Source organism: Fukomys damarensis, unplaced genomic scaffold, assembly GCF_012274545.1.
Source record: "Fukomys damarensis isolate Sample0158 unplaced genomic scaffold, DMR_v1.0_HiC HiC_scaffold_25, whole genome shotgun sequence".
Taxonomy (NCBI): Eukaryota; Metazoa; Chordata; class Mammalia; order Rodentia; family Bathyergidae; genus Fukomys; species Fukomys damarensis.
In genome coordinates, this window is record NW_022900937.1 from 26876177 (window position 1) to 26896735 (window position 20559).

General features: G+C 40.3%; 1 protein-coding gene across 4 annotated transcripts; it reads right to left on the reverse strand.

The window, feature by feature from the left end:
* Positions 1-1474: 1474 nt before the first annotated feature.
* LOC104860630 (zinc finger protein 709-like) lies at positions 1475-16488 on the reverse strand. 4 transcript variants are annotated; one of them, XM_033756148.1, is made up of 6 exons: positions 16311-16488; positions 6625-6751; positions 6203-6263; positions 3485-4728; positions 3065-3316; positions 1475-2980 (listed from the first exon to the last, which is right to left on the reverse strand). In XM_033756148.1, exons 1-6 carry the CDS (start codon positions 16311-16313, stop codon positions 2325-2327), a joined length of 2343 nt encoding a protein of 780 aa, XP_033612039.1. In that variant the 5' UTR covers positions 16314-16488; the 3' UTR covers positions 1475-2324. The 4 variants fall into 4 exon arrangements, with proteins under 4 accessions (XP_033612039.1, XP_033612040.1, XP_033612038.1 ...); XM_033756149.1 differs by having other exon boundaries at positions 1475-2696; positions 2865-3316; XM_033756147.1 differs by having other exon boundaries at positions 1476-3012; positions 3097-3316.
* Positions 16489-20559: the final 4071 nt, after the last annotated feature.

Genomic DNA, 20559 nt, shown 5'->3' on the forward strand with positions numbered 1-20559 from the left:
CTAGGAGCTGCCACCAGTAAAAAGAGGAGGCAGAATTGTTCCATTTTCTTTCAGATTAGCAATACAAATCCAGGATAATATATTAAATTGTGAGGAGGAACCTCAGGTTTAAGCAAACGTGTGATGTGACTTCATCTGAGATCTGAGTGCCTCCTGCAGCATTTGCGTGTGGGATGCGCTCTTGTATATATGAAGGTGTGAGGGAGACACAGGAGGTCTCTGTTTTGGAGACAGCCCCTGGGTGGAGGATTCTGCCTGAGCCCTCCGAGGGCCAGGTGCTGTCCCTGGCTCCACTGCCTAGGTCCTCTCCCTCCAGGACAGGACTTGTGAGGCAGAAGCTGGTTAGAGCTGGATGAGTTCTCAGATGAAAGAGGGCTTTGCATCTATGGAAACGAGCACACCGGGCCTCGGGAGAAGAGCGCTGTAGGGTTCAGAAATACAGAGCATATGTACATGTGTATGTGTGTACTCACAACGTACATCCATGGTACAGGTCCACATGTGCACATCGACTTCTGGACACTGCACCAAATCCACTTCCATTCTCTGTATGCTCATTCTTAAAATGTGCATATTCCAATGGTTGTTTAAATTTTTATTCCGTATTAGTATTCTACAAGTTTGCCATACATATCCATTACATTACAAGTTACATCTTAATTCTTTTTTGCTGTTCTTCCCATTCCCCTCTTCTTCTCCCTGCTCCTTCCTAATTTTGATCCCCTTCCAATTTGCAAACATGATGATGAAAATAGGGCATAAATTTTTTTAGGCCAACAACTAAATATGGTAGTCCCATCAAATTCGAAGCAAATTGCCTCAAATACAAAAGTTGTCAATTTTACAGGCTTTGAGTCACTCACTCGAAAAAGTTTTCCTTGTGTATGTGAAACTCATTTATACAAATCTATGTTCATGAGTTTCTATGGAGAAAGTATTTTTTCATCTCAAACTTTCTTTCCCTTTTTTCTGAATCAGAGTAGACATTTATACTTTTGTGGTATTATTTTTAGCCTTGTGGAGATAGAACTCAGTCCTTGACTGAGGCATTCCTCTGTAATATAGTGAGTTGTTAGCACGTTCTAGATCTGTAGACTCCCCACTTGATAAAGCATGAACATCAGAGCTGAACACAGAGACGTCTTTAAAATGACCTCAGTTCTGGGATGTGATGGGCACTGGGTTTTAGTGGCATCTACTTTTATTTACTATTGGTGTCCAATTTGTATTATTTTGTATTTAGGACTCGAAATGTTTTCCAGTGCAATGCAGCAAGGACTTCCTGATTCCTTGAAACTGAACACTATGTAAGTGCATTACATAATAGACAGAGTCGCCATAGGCAGAAGGAAGCTACCAGTGACACAAATTAGGTCTCAATCTCCCCTGGAGCTGATCCCCATACCTTTTTGTCTCTGAATCAGGAAACGCTGTCTCAGAGTTCATGAGTAACTGGTGGCAGTGAGCAGAGCCCAGCTCCATCCCCCCATACCATAAGACCCTGAGGATGTGGGCTGCACATTCTGTCCTCCAGTGTGAAGAGGCAGACATACTAGACACAGGAGTCACTCTGTATGTGATGGCACCGCAGGGACCCAGTCGTGCCCAGTAGTCACCACCACTGTTAGTGGTACTTGTCTGCATTGTAGGCACAAAAGGCCATCTAAATCCCCATCTGCTTATCTGTGTTCCCACAAGGACATCATCCCCATTCCCCTGACATGTCACACCTGTGATCGGGCAGGTCCCTGTCCTTCAGCCCCATATCAACACACTTTATTAACTGAATTGTGTGCAACAATCTCTGAAAATACTTTTTGTCCATATCATTTCATGAACAGGGCCTTGAATCCAGCCTATTGCAATCTGACCAGTCATTATTCTGTAGTAAATATTTATTTTTAATACACATTTGCAGGGCATAATTATTGTATTCATCATGTAGAGTAGGTATATGTGGATGATACATAAATTCTTTTAATTCCCAATTCCTCCCCTCCCCATATTAAATAATAGTGATACTACCTGTATGTAGGTATTAACAGACCAACAGTAATAAGAAGGGACAGATTAACAGGATACAGACTCTCTGGGATCAGGACAAGTGACCAGAGCTGCTACGGGCCTGAGGTGGGGAGCAGCGCACCCTGACATCCAGAACTGGGTGAACCTGGTGTTTTCCATGCGGTTCCTTTTCCATATTGCTTACACAGGGCTCCTCCCTGGTGTGGATTTTGATGACACTGTGTGCTGAATGCTTTCACACATTATTTGGATATATAAGGTTGATCTCTAGTGTGATTTGCTTCATCCATTTCATAACTCTATGTAGTGTTTGCTTTTTTCACATTGATTTCATTTATAGGGTTTCTCACTGTGTGAATTATTTCATGTATTTGACAACTTCTCTTTTGGCTGAAAGATTTCCCACAATGCTTACACACATACGGTTTCTCCCCAGTATGTATTCTTTCATGTACTCGGCAATCTTTCTTTTCAATGAAAGATTTCCCACGATTCTTACATACATATGGTTTCTCCCCAGTGTGTATTCTTTCATGTACTTGACAATCTTTCTTTGCATTGAAAGTTTTCCCACAATGCTTACATACATACGGTTTCTCCCCAGTGTGAATTCTTTCATGTATATGACAATTAGTCCGTTGGCTGAAAGATTTCCCACAATGCTTACACACATACGGTTTCTCCCCAGTATGTATTCTTTCATGTACTCGGCAATCTTTCTTTTCAATGAAAGATTTCCCACAATTCTTACATACATATGGTTTCTCCCCAGTGTGTATTCTTTCATGTACTCGACGATCTTTCTTTGCATTGAAAGATTTCCCACAATGCTTACATATATACGGTTTCTCCCCAGTGTGAATTCTTTCATGTGTTTCACAACAACGCTTTCGGAGGAAAGATTTCCCACAATGCTTACACACATACGGCTTCTCCCCAGTGTGAATTCTTTCATGTGTTTCACAACAACGCTTTCGGAGGAAAGATTTCCCACAATGCTTACACACATACGGCTTCTCCCCAGTGTGAATTCTTTCATGTACTCGACAATCTTTCTTTACATTGAAAGATTTCCCACAATGCTTACACACATACGGCTTCTCCCCAGTGTGAATTCTTTCATGTACTCGACAATCTTTCTTTACATTGAAAGATTTCCCACAATGCTTACATACATACGGTTTCTCCCCAGTGTGAATTCTTTCATGTATTTCACAAGAACACTTTCGGATGAAAGATTTCCCACAATGCTTACATACATACGGTTTCTCCCCAGTGTGAATTCTTTCATGTGTTTCACAACAACGCTTTTGGTTGAAAGATTTCCCACAATGCTTACACACATACGGTTTCTCCCCAGTGTGAATTCTTTCATGTACTCGACAATCTTTCTTTACATTGAAAGATTTCCCGCAATGCTTACATACATACGGTTTCTCCCCATTCAGAATTCTTTCATGTACTCGACAATCTTTCTTTACATTGAAAGATTTCCCGCAATGCTTACATACATACGGTTTCTCCCCATTCAGAATTCTTTCATGTACTCGACAATCTTTCTTTACATTGTAAGATTTCCCACGATGCTTACATACATACGGTTTCTCCCCAGTGTGAATTCTTTCATGGGTTTCACAACAACGCTTTCGGAGGAAAGATTTCCCACAATGCTTACATACATACGGTTTTTCCCCAGTGTGAATTCTTTCATGTGTTTCACAACAACGCTTTTGGTTGAAAGATTTCCCACAATGCTTACACACATACGGTTTCTCCCCAGTGTGTATTCTTTCATGTACTTGGCAATCTTGTTTTCCATTGAAAGATTTCCCACAATGGTTACATATATACGGTTTCTCCCCAGTGTGAATTCTTTCATGTATTCGACAGCTTCTCTTTGTCTTGAAAGTTTTCCCACACTGATTACATACATTGGGTTTCTCCCCAGTGTGAGTTCTTTCAGTACTTTGATGGTGACTGTCTGTGCTGATAGCTTTCACACACTGCTTACTTTCATAGGGTTTCTCCCCAGTATGAGAGCATCTATGTCTTTCAAATGAGGACTTATCAGCAAATTCTTCTCCACTTTGCTTACATACAATGGTGTGAGTTCTTTGATGACTATGACACTGACTTTGTGTGCTGAATGATTTCCCACATTGTTTAAGTACATAAGGTTCATCTCTAGTTTGATTTTCTTCATGTATCTCATTACAATTCTGTGTAGTGAATGCTTTTCCATATTGTTTACATACATAAGGTTTCCATCCAGTGGAAATTATTTTATGTTTTTGAAAGGAATGACTATGGGATAATGTTTTCACACATTCCTTAGTTACATAGGGCTTCTCTCCAGCATGCATTGTTTCATTCATTTGAAAATAGTTTGAAGGCATAAAAGTATTCTCTTGTTGTTTGTACACATAAGAACTGCCCACACCCTGATTTCTTTCCTGGATTTGAACACCACTGGGTGTGCTGGAGGCTTTCACATTTTTCTTACCTAGAAATGTTTTCTCCGCAGGCTGAGTCTGTTCACTAAGATCAGAATAGGCTTTCGCACATTGCTCATGCTGACATTGTTTCTCTACAGTGTTTCTCATTTCATATTTCTGAAAGGACCGGAAATCAATGCAGGTTTCTCCATGTTTACTACTTCTATACAGTGTCTCTTCAAATCTCAAATACTTGTCTGCATCATTTCTGTAAAAGAAAAAGGACAAAAATATCCATCACAATGAAAAAGGTTTTCATAATAACTGATCAGGACAAGTTGTGGTTTGATACCTAAGAAATTTGGATGATAAGTTGACTTAAAGGCCTGCAGCATGCCTCCAAAACACCCATTCTCAAAAGAACGGTTCTCATGTGGAAATATTCAATTGGTATATGTTTCCAAAGCATACTATCACGTTTCAATTTAGGGGATGGGTACATATTTGTATCATATTGGCCATTTTTTATATCTTCACTCATCACTCTCCAGTTCTCTCCTTACCCTAATCATCTTTCCCTTCTGCCAAAAGTCAGCCTTTCTGTTTTCTGCCATCTTTCCTTTATTTTACTCCCCCCAAATATTTTTAGTTTCTCATTTAAAAATTTGTTTCATTTAACACTGTGAGATGGAGGCCCATCTAATTTCATTTTTTGGCAAATGATATAAATTGTTGTTTTTGGCTGATTACATAACAATTTTTTTTCAGTGGTGAGAATTAAACACAGTTCTTAGCAGGGAACTATATTTCCAGCTTTATTCTTTCTGATTTTGAAAGAGTTTCTTATTGGTCATTAATTTGTTCAGGCTGAACTTCAATTTGTCACCCTACTGACTCAGCTTCCCATAGTACAGGGATTGTAAGAATGCACCACCATGCTGAGCCTATCCCACATTTTCATCAGCGAGGAATCCAGTGCTGGGCATCAGGCTCTTCCCAGGTGCTGGCTGTTCTGAATTGCTTCCAACACTTAGATAACGTGATTACCTATGGGTGATGTCCTTTGAACACTGGATGCATGCATCACTAACATTTGATGATTTTAATTCATTTCAGAATATACCCAGGGACGTACACTTGTTTCAAATGAAAACATATTTTGAGACATCTGTATATTTATTATCATGATGGTTCCATTTTACATTTTCAACAACAATGTATGAAGCTGATTTCAAAAACTTAAAACATGGACAGCTCAATATTCTGGAGGATGTTTTGAAAACATCTATTACAGTAACACTAGCACTCATATGCAGTTTGAATACTGATTCAATGTTAGCAGTTTTCTAGAAAATAAACCTCATATTCACATGTATATGTGGCTATTTTAAAGATAAATTCTGTCAAAGTTCAATATTAATTCATTTCATATCCGCCTATACACAATACCTAAATGCAATCTCTCAATTTCTGTGAAGTTGACTATGAAATAAGTTTTTATACTAATAGAGCAATATCAGTACTGTTGCATAATATCAGCACTATTTTAGTTTCCTGTATTGGAATATTTCTGTATTTGATTGTAAGATTATACAAAATGAACCTTTATGCACCTCTGGAAATTATTGTGAAATTAAATAAATTGGAACACAGCCTCATTTCTTCAGTTTCCTTGGTTGAAATATTTTTGCTCCCACATTGACTCTGGAGGAATATTTCTTTGTCTTGTGCATGAAAATTACCTTAGATTTCTTGAATAATTTTTGTATTGTTCTTCCATTTGCTGGTTACAACAGCTTCTTCCTGAATTACAGACATAGAAATATAACAAGTCACTATATCATTGTATAAAAATTAATAGATTCCAGTTAGATGTATGGTATAATACAACCAGGCCTGAGACATTCTTCAAATGTTATAATGCTGTACTTAATTAAACTACATCCTGAGCAGTGTGGTGGCACACCTAAGATCCCAGCACTTAGAAGGCAAAAGAAGGACAAGTTCAAGACCAGGCTGGTCTACTCAGTGAGTTTGAGTCCAGCCTGAACTACACATAGCAAGAATGTCTAACAATAAATAAACAAACAAACTTTTTTAAAGTGAAAGATAAAAAACATCACTGAGCAAGCTTGTATAAGTAAGAAAAGGATGTCAGTCTTACCTATAGCGGTCAAATGCATACATGTTTCCAACATCACATCTCTGTAGAGTTTCTTCTGGGGTGGATTCAGCAAAGCCCATTCTGCCTTGGTGAAGTTCACAGCTACATCCTCAAAGGCCACTGTCTCCTAAATAATGACATGTTTCCTGAATGTTCAGATGCACATCCTGAGATTTCTCAACTTCTCTCATAAAAAGCCAATCTGAAGATGATTCCTTCAATATTAATTCTACGTCTTGGTCATCAGACCCATGTATATGTAAATGTATCCACACAGAAATTCTGATGCTAATTCACAGCACATTGCTAAAGTAACAATGGAGTAATAGCACTGGTTCTACTGCGGGATCGCCCACTTTGTATTTATGCATTGTCTTTTAATTCGAGCTCATAGAAGGACCCTGCTAATCACAATCCAAAAAACACAGGGGCACATAAATATCTAATGAATGGTTCCGATATACCATTGATTACATCTCTTTTCAAATCTGGTTATTCATAGCATTCAGTCCATCTTTCTTTGCACGTATGGAGAATTTTGAAATTTGAATCTGGTTTCATAGAAAAATGTAATTGAATATTTAATAAGGTTTATGAATAATTAAAATGCTAAAGGAAACAGCTTGTTTTGGAGCAAGTCTATGTATGAACAATGAAATAGGAGAGCGGCGGCATATTATCTTATTATAGCTCAGTGACACCAAATGGTCACCTTGCACTCAGATATAAGAAATATAAGGATGGTATAAATGAAGGTAATGAGGGGACAAATATTAATAATATATTAAATGCAATGAAAACCAAGATATCACGAAGTAATTTGTCATTAAATACAAAACTCCATCCAGCTATGGTGGAATGTGCCTGTGATCCCTGCACTTGGGAGGCTCATATAGGAGGATTCCCCTGAGTTCAGTGTTCAGCTTGGGCTACATAGGAAGCTCAGTACAGCCAAGATTACAAAGTGACATCCTGCCTCAAATTCCTCCCAAAAGTGAAGCCCTAAAAAAAAAAAAAAATTGTCACTCATTACTCACATCTTTGATTTGTTAAAAAATTATAAGTGTACAATACAATAAAAGACAATAATTCAACACCTCATGAGCAAGGTGATAGCTTATATAATATACATAAAAGACATTCAAATTCCTCCTTCATGTCAGTGTATGATTAGTAGAGAGAATGAGAAATGTACCGCAGGAAAGGAAAACAATCTTCACTTAAATTCCAATGTGTTTCACTCATGTTCAAGGAGAACTTGTATGTCCTTGGAAATCTGGATTGTATACTCTTCTATGTACATAGGTTACATATTAAAATGGGAAGATAAACTTGAATGCCTTAATTATTTATAGTGAAAAAAACATTTAGAGAATAAAAAGTGTTTCCTCGTTAAAAAAATCAGGTAGACATCAGAAGTAGAAGGAGAAACTGAAATCTATGAAAATCACAAGAGACTTTTAACAAAAAATATTTTCTGGGTACCCAACATAAAGATTTTGCATAGAGAATTAAGATTAATCTAAAAAGTAACTACAACACATGTGACTCAAGAGAAACACTGACTATATATAGAACAAGATTCAACTCTTGAGAATAGCACTAAAAAAAACTGAAATATGGAAAAATACAATCAGTGGACTTATGCAAAAATGGAAAATCAGCTGCTACACTTCATACTCATCTCCTTTACTTTGGAGTTACCAAAATCCACAGGGCACTGACTTCTTTCCAACATCCAGAAAATACATCGTGCTATTATTCCTGGGAATAAATGTGATTCTTTCCAAGTAAAATTGAAAAATCAGGAACTTCGTGACCAGTGAAATGGATGAGAAATACTTTTCCCATCATTCACATATCAGTACTTGTGAACAACAGTGAGAGAAAAAAAAAATACAAAAAACTGTCACAAAATATTTCTCTGTGCAATATCCATAATATTGAAATTTTAAAGGAAGGAAGGTAAAAGAACACTACTCATGGAAAATCACACATGGCAAACTTTGGAAAAGTTGCCAAAGGAGGTGAGTGGTCATTAATAAGGAATAACTTGTGACGGGTAGGGTATTCATCACCTGATGTTTAATCAAAGTCCTTCCTCATTCAGCGTGTCTTATCTTGAATATTTTCTCCCAATTATCAATGAACTATAGCAATAATGTGGCCAATGGTGTTTTCCATTTGTACTCCTACAGGAATTGGATTATAAGTAAATACCTACTTCAAGAAAAAAGTGTGAGTTTAACAGGCAGTCTTTCTGGAAGTTGTCCTTCATAGCATGATTTTTTTCTTCACCTATTTAAAATGGCAAAATATCTAGCTTGTGGTAGGATACACTGCAAATCTTCATTAACTGATTAATTTATTCATTAATTTCACTGCTCTTCTGAATATACGACAGGTATGCACATGCTTATGAAGTGACCTAATACTGATTTTAATCATAGGAAATGTTCATTTTCTTTCAATTTTTAAGTGATTTTTAAACACCCTATACTGACTTTGGAACTGTGGGAAAATGAATGTTAATTTTGGAATTTACCATCTTCACAATGAAGCCCAGAGTGGAGCCTATAACTTGTGTGTTTGAGAACTCCAATTTAAGCTTATTACACACTTAGCCTAATTAGATGTCTTAACCACTTTCCTGTCACTGAGACAAAACCTCAACTAAGAGGAGTAGGTTTTATGTTGACTCAGTTTTAGTTCATGTTCTCCTGGTTCCAAGGTAGAAACTGGATGGGAATGTGCAACATGGAGGAAAATGTACTCAAACCATGGCATCCAGAGAAGAGGGAAAGGTGGACGCAGCTACAGACATGGCCCTAGTGACTTGTCTGCAGCAACCCCGCCTGCTAACAGCACAGTCAGGCATGTAAAATATCTCCGAGCAAATCTACCGAACTACAAGGCCTGCAAAACACCAACTTTCGTACTTAAGAAAAATTTAGGGGGCACTGCACAATCATGTATGGTGTGCCTCTGAAAGAAAACATGGCAAGCAACAAAGCCCACCCAAGAATCTCACGTAAGTCCTGAGTCTCCTTCCAAAAATCCCGCTCACTGCACAGCACGGTGAGCAGTGGAGCTGTAGGCACTGAGCTGAGAACATCGAGGTTCTGGTCAAATTAAAAGTACCATCCCTATATAGGAAAGGATGCTTAGGTCTCAGCACCACCCACAGGGCTAGAATGGACCCAACCTGTATGTACCAGTGAAAACTGACATATAAAAACAAAGATTTCTCCACTCATGTGGAGAGGCCCACAACCTGCCAAAACTGGTTCTGTCCACTTCCACCCAGAACTTATGCCTCTAACACAAATTCTACTTCTGTCTTTGGGCATTTGGTCCTGCAATCACCTTCTGGGGGAGTGAGGTCTCCCAGGACCTTCCCACGTAACCAGTCTGTAGAACCCACAGAGCAAGTCAGCCTGACCCAGCTTGAGAGTCTCTCAGCCACATACTGGGAGCTGACAAAGGAGGATTCTATTCTCTGGCCAGCTAGATGTCTCATTTGACAGCTCACACAACCCAAACTCTTCTTCACTGATACAAGGCTGCTCCATGTTCTGCTGAATGAGCCAAAGGGAAAACACTATCTGCTTAATGGAGTACAAATGATAAACTGGAAACAAAACACTTGCCTGCCCAAGCTTCTCCTGGATCACTGACTTGACCCAGCCTGTTGGATCAGTGACTTGGAGTAGGATTTGCTCCTAGCTCTGTAGAACTCCTTAAGTCTGTTTACTAACTGTACTCTGGGGGATCAATTTCTTGTCCTAGACGATGGCATCACATCTCTGTGACTGTACTTCCAGATTCAATGACACGTAGAGAAAACCACCAAACGCAAAGAATCTGTGCCCAGGTAAAGGTTGAACACAATACAATAGAAGTACTAAGGTCATCAGAGGGTAGAAAATAGAAGGAGACATTCTACTGCATGGCACAGACTTTCTCACACATTATCTCTTAATCTAATCATCATCAATAAAGAAAACAAAAGCATGCCAACAGGTACTTCTCTGTGATGAGGCAAAGAAAGGTAAAAACTTAATGCAGTAAATTTTCCAAAATAGGTTCTTTCCTCCTCACAGCATGAAAGTATTTCTCCTTTGGCATATTCATTTCACCAAAGTAATAGTCAAACCTGATGTCACCTGATGGCTGACTTTGATTGTCACATTGGTCGGCTAGAGAGATACCTAGATTGTTAGTAAAGACATGTCTGAAAGTGTCTGGCAGAGGCAAGGAAGCATTCATGACTATGAGATGACATCAGGTGCATGGCCTGTTCCCCTCACCCTCTTTTTCTGCTGCAGCCTCTCCACTGGAAGGCTGAAGACTTTATGGTAGGCGCCTGGAGAAACTTGAGACCAGCATCCAAAGGCAATGGCAAATACCAGAGCTCATCCACAGAAAAATAAGACTTTTCCCTTTTTATTCCATCTAGGGTACAAGCCTATGGGTTGTTGTCAACCACACACAGGGTGGGCCATCCCTCCTGTTCTACACACTAGTCTTCCACAGAGAAACGCAAAGCTTTACAAATGGCTAGGTTCTTACTAACTTGAGACCAGCATCCAAAGGCAATGGCAAATACCAGAGCTCATCCACAGAAAAATAAGACTTTTCCCTTTTTATTCCATCTAGGGTACAAGCCTATGGGTTGTTGTCAACCACACACAGGGTGGGCCATCCCTCCTGTTCTACACACTAGTCTTCCACAGAGAAACGCAAAGCTTTACAAATGGCTAGGTTCTTACTCATCAAGGGTTCATACCACAATTAATCATCGCAAAACAATCTTTTTTTTTGTAAATATGCCCTTGACAGATATTCTTCATATATAGTAATTATTTTTTGACGCCATCAAATCTTTGCAGGTCACCAAGCAAACATTTTCCAGTAAGAGCCCTATGGCAATCAGACTCATATCCTCAGGCAGAAGCAGCCTGGAAAATAATCTGTATGTGAGACTCCTGCTCTCCAGCACTCTGAAGGTTCTCATAGTTAAGACCACTTCATGGTGATCCAGGATTTAAAGCAATAACATAATTTTTATTATAATAAACCAAAGATGTCAAAAACTTATTTTTAAATGACAAAATTTATCCAAAAATATGTCCGATTATTTTCTGTGCATTGCTTCTCTTACCACTTCGATTTAGTACAGAACCCAGCAGGTGCCTTCCTAGTGACTGACACACTCTAGTCATCTTTGTAAAACTATTTCTGTACATCCACACAAGTAATGCATGCTGTCAGTTCTATAACAAATCCTAAGCACCTCAGAACTTCCTCTCCCTTTCAAAAATTGTAATTGCTCAGAGCCAGGGATTTGGCTCAGGGGTTCCACGGCCTGCCTCACATGGGCAAGGGCCTGAGTTCGGTATCTGGTAACCACCCCCCAAAAGAACAACAAAAAGTGTATCTGATCTAAGTTTGAATTCTTCGGAGGCTGAAATCACATCACTCAATTGAAATGATAAATTTGCAACTGTTTCACAGGACCTATGATGACAATTTAGATGTATACTACAGACAAACTTGGTGGGGCTAACTCTAACCCTAACCCAAATGTTAACTACTCAGTCCTTTATCTGCTAAGTGAAGATTTCCATTCCACTCCCTTGTTCTGTTGATAGAAGCCAAACAGTATTATCAGAGTAAGGCACTCCTTAATAATAAAAATAAAAAAATTCAAGCAAACAAAGAAAAAAATCCAAAGTAGAATTCCCTTTTCCAAACAGTATTATACTGTTCTCCAGATACAGTTGCTCAGGAGAAACAGATAAATGCAGTATGACAAACAGGTACAAATCTGATGGGTGTGTCCTATACTACAGAGGACCACAGGAAGTGTGGAAAGAATGAGTCTATGGTACTACTTGAGTTTGAAAAAGAAAACATCTTGACTGACTGTAAGGAAAGTTAAAACTTTAAGTTGGAAAGGCTTGGGTTAAGGCTTTCGGCTCTCTAAGGCGCATAATCACTAGTTCACCTCTTCTTTCCCTGGATACCTGGCCAGTTCCCTGGAAAAAAGCAGGAAGGACTTTGTTAAAAAGACCAGATGTTCTTAACATCAAGATAAGGAATGTGATACATTCCGCCCCTCCCAGACCCCTGGCCAGGGCCTGGTTGGGACGTGACTGCAAGCACATTCACCTTTTTCCGCGCCAAAAGTACAGGTAGTTTTACTACCTATGTCTAGAGAGCTATATAAACAGCCCGCCTAGCCCAGGCTGCTGCTGCTGTCTTACGTCCGGGATTGAGACCTGTAGCCCAAGGGATTGCTGAAGAGACCCGTGCTGTGTTGCGAGTGATAAACCTAATTCCTCCAACATTCCGATGTTGCCAGAGAGCCTAAGGGTAATTTCCAGGATAGAGTCCCTCTTGCTGTTAGAGGACTCTTTCTTTATCCTCTCCATTCTTACTTTTGTTTTCTGTATGCACATATCCTTCAATAAACTTTCCCTTTTATACTTATTTAAGGCTGGTGGACGTTCTTTTAGCGGATCGAGCCAAATTAATTAGGAGACCGTACACGGCAAAGGGCAATAAATAAAATTTATCCTTACACTGACCTAAAGGTAAACGAAGATAAAATATAGTGAAAATGTACAAAATATCCTCAATGAAGCAAACAGCATCACTAAGCCCTGGATCCTTTTAACCTGCTCAATACACATACCTTGATCTGTATTTAGGAACTCTAATAGAAAACAAAGCCAAATTTATAAGAGAACAGTAAATATAGCATGTACTTTATTGAATACAATACAGTGTAAATCCTGGCTGTTCACCTGTAATGTCCTGCTACTGGAAAGCAGTGACTCATTATTATGAGTCATCATGACAAAGAATTATACTGTACTGTGCCATGGACCACTAGTGTGAAAAATGAGTGAAATTTAAAATTAAATATAAGATCTTTACTAAAAAACTTTATTTTTTATTACTAGAGCCTTAACTTGAGGTCTCATGCACTTTAGACAAGTTAGGCTGAAGTGGCTGTATATCCACACTATTTCACACTGAAATACTGTCTACCGAGTGGCTGGAATTAGAAGTTTACAACACAATGCCTCAGTGATTTTACTTTACCCTGCTGTGCCCAGCGCGATGTCCCCAAAGACCACCAGGGAGTCAAGTCCCATACAATCACGCAAGGAGTTTATTGCAAGCTCGAGCCTGGACCCTCGGACGTCATGGACCAAACAGATCAGAAACGAGAGCCCCAACCCTCTTCGGAGGCATACTTTTGTAGGGTTTGGGTGGCCTAAAATCTATTCTTTTCCTATTGGTGCTTTATCTTACTTTTTATTGCTATTGGATGTTGCTGGGGTGCTTGCAATAGAAAGATAGCTATTTCAGCCTAGGGGAGGGGGGGGCTCTAGTTCGGGGAGTGGTCAGGGTGTTCTTTCTCCAGAGAACATCCTATGTTTTTAAACAGTTAGGCAAAAATCCCCTCTGTGCTCAGCAAAGCATGCGGTTTCCTTGCTCAACTTATTTTGCAAACTTAAGCAACTATCCGGGAGGACATAGGTTCATTCGGGTCAGAACAAGAGAACAGAAAAAAAGGAAAGAGGTTAATATACAAAACGGATTCTCTTCTGCTCTCCACCCAGAAAACTTGGTTTCTACATTCTGAGCAAAGGGAAAAGAGGGAGTCCACCTTGATTAGAAAATTTGGTCCCTACAACCCAAGCACTGAAATCTTGGTAAATTATGGTGAGTCAGAACCCCAATCTTTAACCAGAAAGATTGCATATGTCTGTGTCTTCAACTATCAAGGAGATGAAAACAGTATCCGACTTCTAACAAGCCTGCAAAACTTAGGAAGACCTAGGCACAAAAATTAAAAAACAAAAAAAGCTCAGGGCAAAATTCCAGAGTTCAGTCCCTATACAATGAAAAAGATCAATTCCTAATTTCCAGTTATCCCTCAGAAGTGACTAGGTGGGCTGATCAGAGGTGACAGAAGAAATATTTATGTGTTACAAAGTCCCCTTCCTTTCTTCAGGCCTGTGACCTTTCACCCTCTCTCAGACCCAGCCTGCAGTCAGTGCTTCACTGAGGGTCACACTAAGCACTCTCTGACTTCCGGAGAAGTTTCCTGTTGTACTTGCTGATTTTGCCTCCCTCCAAAATCCCCCGTTCTCACATTGCCTTTTTACTCCCCTTTGCTCTTGCCTATTCAAAAAACCCTTCTATTGTATTCATTCCTATGCTCAAAGACCTTAACCATGGGAATTGACCCCTACTTCAGTACTTGTTTTATACAAGGTCTGTCTCAATCAGAGTTTTAATTTCTAAAACAATGTCTAGAAATATTCCGTGGACTACAGCAATTATTTCAAAGATGATACACATTGCCCTTTCCAATCGTAACAGTATCTCATGCATGTCCCTGTAGATCCCCCAATTTAACGTACTTCTTGGTGTGGGCTCAGTGTGCAGCCTCTTTAGGAAGTTGTCCTCCTTAGCAGAAACACTTTTCCCTCCATTGCTGGTACTTTATCCTGCCCATTCTACATTCTATGGAAAGCCTAACTTACATGGACTCACGGTAAAAAATATTATACTTCATTAGCTTGTAAATAAGGCCCGTAGCTAGTGAAACCACGTGAGATACAGTTGGGTAATTAGCCATTTGATAACAATTAAAATGAGATGCCAGGCTTGCGTTCATACACCTATAATCACATCGCTTGGGAGGCTGAGGCAAGAGGATCACCACAGGTTCCAGCCCAGCCTGGGATACAAAGTGAGTTCAAGGCCTGCCTGAGTTACACAGTGAGATCTTGTCTCAGAAAACATACATACATACATACATACATGGAATTAAAATGAGAATAGACAATTACCTAGGATTTTGGAGCAAGAGTGAAATTTCTGCATTACACGGAATGCAGCCCCCTCCCTCCCTACTAAAAGTACTTGCAGCAACTCCTACTAAGCTCCTGAGTTTCAAGAAACTTAAAATAAAAAATAACCATTGTTTCTCCAATTTCCTTTGTAGGCTGAGGAAATGGGCTAGAGTCTAAGTTTGAAGTGGTTGCTTTAAATGCACAGACCCATCTGTGATAGGTGGCCACTAAACAATTCAACTAGATGGTCACTAAATAATTCAGCTATTACTGTGTTCCACCTGTTTATGATTAGCTCTCAGTTGAGTGGCCACCTGGCTATCCACTGGGAACATTTCCTGGAAATCAGGGAGCTATTTTTATTTCCTCTAAAATCTCTCCTAATATCTTTCTTTTGGTCAAAACCTCATTCTGTGTGAGACCAAACCACGAGCTCTGTTCATGCAGTAAAACCACTGTGAGCAGAGGTCTCACGTAAATAGAGAGCTTTTTTATTGCTGAGCATGGAAACCAAGGTTTCCCCAAAAGCCCCTGTTCTCAGACTGGTGGAGAAACAGCTCTGCCTGTGGCTGCCCAAGGAAGCACACTGGGCTGGCAGTGTCACAGTTACAGGATGCTGGGGACTTCAAACTGCCCCTGCCCGAATAAAAGGGAAAAGGGACAGATGATGCAGAACCAAAGACTTGGAAGACCTCGGTGACTGGAACTAAGCAGGGAGGATGCAGATTCTCACAGCTGCTTCTGGGTACTTTCTTTCAAAACCCACCCGATTCCATCCCATTCTCAGCTTCCGTCCCACAACATCACCATTGCGTGGCTTGTGGGTCCCACGGGGTCCTTTGAATGCAGCTCGCAGCCAGGAGAAATTACAGAAACAGGCGGTTTATTTAGCTGGGGAATCTCGGCAGCCCGTTCACGATGCACACTTCAACGCCATGACACAGGAAGAGCCCGCCAGGCTCCCTCAGCCCACCTGATTGGATGGTTCAGTCAGCCCCGCTGATTGGCTTCTGCTCCATTGCCAGCCCCCTGAGCTGAGTGACAAGAGAAACAATCCTCTAAGGGCTAGAGTGGACCTCAAATAGTAATGAAGTAGTAACCCAGGAAATTCTGAACCAAATCTCTCTCCGGCAACATCAAACTACTCTCTTATGAGGAATAATTGGAACTAAGGGCTTTCCTCCTCGCTCTTCAGAGCTGCCCTTGTTTCTTAAAGGACTCAGTGGACTCTTCCTGAAAGTGAATAGGAAGTGTCCTCAGGCGGTTTCAGGGTCAATGTCCTATGAAAGAATCCATCCCCTGATACCAGAAAACACCACAAGTCCAGGCTGGACCAGGAAAGAATGGCAGAGAGGGAGGTCTGCTGTTGGGAGTGAGGCAGCAGGATTCAGTGTCATTATTTTCAGTCTTTCTGTCTACTCATTTTCATCCCAGAAAATGAATGTATGTCCCCCAAGAGGAATACAATTATTGGGTAAATGAAGAAGTTAGAGTTGTATGATAACAGTATTCTGCAGAAGAGTAAAGATGAAAGAAAAACATTCCAACTCCCTCAGACAATCTTCATATTTTATCCAGGGTCATTAAAAAATGCCTGAATCTTGAAGATAAATGTATAGAAAAGCATGAGGAAGGTGTGAGGCCTTAGTTCTGAGGGTCATGTGAATTCCTGCTGGTTGGAGACCAATGTTAATTATTGAATAGATTTTCCAGTGTCCATACAACAGTCCTCTGACACCAGGCGGAGGCTCATGTCAGCTGAGAATCCCCAGAGCAGTGCCATATCTATCCAGGTCTAACATGGGGAAATTCTGACAGGCCCATGCTTGTAGGGCTCTGGGTAGTGTCTGGTGAGCATCCAGAGAACAGAGGAAAATAGCCAGAATCTTAACTCTTGCTTGTTAACCAGGCAGAGGACTGTGTGCAATTGTGTTATGTAGAGACTATGTCCAGGACTCTGGCAGAAGGCAGAGTGGAGATACCCATGTGCCCAGAGTGGAGGCACTGTGTCTGATGCTGAATGGATGCTGCCACAGTTCAAGGGTACCAGGAAGAAGTTTACATGGGTTTGGAGTACTGTCATTTGAGTGATGCAGATGAAAACAACATTGAGAGTCCACCTTACCCCAGAAAGAATGGCTGCTATCAAGAAATCAACCAATAGCAAATGCTGGCGGGGTTGTGGGAAGATAGGAACCCTTCTCCATGGTTGGTGGGAATATAGACCGGTGCTTCTATTGTGGAAATCAATATGGGGATACCTCAGAAACTAGGATTAGAAGTCCTATTTGACCCAGCTATTCCTCTGCTGGGTATCTTCCCCAAAGAATTCAAAGAATCAAATCACAGTGTTGTATGTTTTCCTTGTCCTCTCTGGATCTTGTCCTTGCATCCTCAGTGCTGATGCCTGCACAGCTCCTGCCTTCTCTCTTTGTCACCTATCCTATGAGGCGGTCCCCAAGTCCACTGACTGGCCGATACTGTCAATTTGCCATTGTCACATAAAGTCCAGGATGCCTCTTGTTTTAAGGCATCCTATGATCTATGAAACAACTGCTATGGATAGGTGACAACCTCAACTAAATAACACATGTCTTGTGTTTCACTGGCAAAGATAATCCTAGGAATTTGGGGAAGAAATGGAGTCAGTCTGTTTAAAGTCTCCATTGTACACATGATACTCCCGTGTGTCATAGTCGGTCATTTGAACTATAAGTTAGATGGCACTATTTCTGCACACTACATTCTGGAATTTAAACTTCTTCCCTCATCATACACAGATATTTCTATAAAATCTGATAGTCTATGGTGATAATTAGGTTTTAGATCAAATACTGACAACTAATTACCCATCAGTTTCTAGCTTCCCTCCTCTTTAAACTGAACTAAGAAACTTGCCTCAAAACCATTCAGATACTATGGATCTTGTTCTTAAAGTAGTGGTTTTGATTCTCTACTTTGATCTCAGGAGGATTGATGTAAAGCATGATGAAACCATTCTTTGCCAAAGGAAACTTGCTGGTTGAGAGTGATTTAGCCAGTTCTTTGCCAGCAAAACTAAACTAGTCATTGTCACCAATTGTTTTGAGGACAATACATTTACTGTTTACATTCAGACAGTTTCAAATCAAATCAGGGATTGGTTGTTACCTTACTCGTGCATGTTTCCATGGACACTTAGAAATGTTCTTTCCTGGACAACATATGGGCCAACATGTTATGGCTCAAAATGCAGTGGACAAAATAGATGAAGATTGTAGAATCCTTGACCAGGTATTTGGGGCCACTATAAGGGTCTGTTTTGTCCTGCATTGAGGTCACATGAGAATTGTTGGAGATGTTCAGTTGTACTGAAGGAGGCTCCCTACCTGCCCCAGGCACCCAGGAGGATTGGGATTCATACTCTGCTCAGTCAGGGATGTTTCCATTGCAGTGAGAGAAGGATGCAGAAATCCTAGACCTCTGTCTCAGGGCTGAAATTCTGAGCCTTGTTTAGCTCCATATTTCCTTTATAAGTGCAGCCTGGCTTTTGTGTATGGAGTATTTAGAGAAGACACCCATGCCTGTTCACTTCCCTGCCCTTAATCTCATTTCTTTGCTTCCTTGATGGCTTCTTTTGAGAACATGTGTTAGTCCACCTCCTACATATTAATCCATATCTTCTGTTTAGGAATATACTCAAGACAATGCACATTAACAGAAGGTGAGAGATTCTTCTACAAGGAATGGCTTTGTAAGAAGGGCCCATTTCATGCTTGTGATGGAGCATGAAGTCAAACCCAGCCTAAGCTGAAATATGAACAGATTGCAGCAGCCTGCTCCTGCGTGCACTGGAGGGTAGATACACATAGTAGGTCTCCTATAGGTAGAAGCCAACAATGGAGCCTCTTTTCTCTCCTGAACTTCAAAGTGCTGCCCTCTGCTGTGATACTTCTTGGTAGAGTTCACCAACAACAATGCCAAAATTGATGTTACTCAGTCCACTGCTGTTACCATGGGTCACACCTTGCCTTTCTCTGCGGAATCACTCCATTTGTTCCACAGCATTTCAACCACACAGTGGCTGATTCGACAAATCCACCATTTCTCAAAGGAACATTGTGTAAAGTGAATTTAAGGGATATGCTGAGACCTTGCAGAATCATTAGTCAGTATGGGAGGTTAATCCAGGCTCTATGGCAAGGACTTTGTCATGATGGACCTGTGTTGAAGCTTTGACGTCTGAATCTGACAGGTCTATGAATATTGTGCTCATCAGACTCCCCACTCCACACTTGCCTCACCTAATAAATCCAACTGATTATGACTCCAACAGTTAGAGCACCTCATGAAGGCATTTGAGGAAAAATTCTACTAATGAATAATGAGAGCCAAGAAAATGCTCATCACAAATGTGATTACCTTCATTAGTGTAGCAAGTAATAATCTATTTATTATCATAACACTAAAATGTGTTCCTACTGTAGTTACTAAATGATACTATATTGTATTATTGGAAATGAAATGAACCATTTAAGTAGAAATAATTTCGGTCATCTTTGTCACAAAACATGAGGGAGATGCTCTTGTCGTTATGGACCAGGAGGAAAAAATGATCCATTCATAACTGCCATTTATTCTAAGATTTCTCATATTTAATTTTATTTGAATGATCTTATTGTGGGTCTTTGCATTTAACATTTGAAATGAACCACTTACATGCTCCACACCAAGTTATAAAATGCAATACTAATACAGCATGTGTGGAAGATCTTGGTTGTGAGTCATGATATCCTGGAAGGCCATACGATGCGAGGTGAGAGAGCCAAAGACACAGAAAAGAGACTTGAACAGAAAGTGGAGATCTGGAAATTGCTGAGCTCCTCCGGGCAACAAAGACAAACAACACCCAAGACCTCTGGTAGTTACTGGTTACAAGCACAGGATAATCTCAAGGCCCAAAATACTCCTGGGAATTCTGCAACCACTTGTGGAAGACTGCTGGTTGTCACAATGTGATATACATGGGAGGATCTTGAGGCAACCCTCAAACTGAGCCCTGAGGCCATGTAGTTGC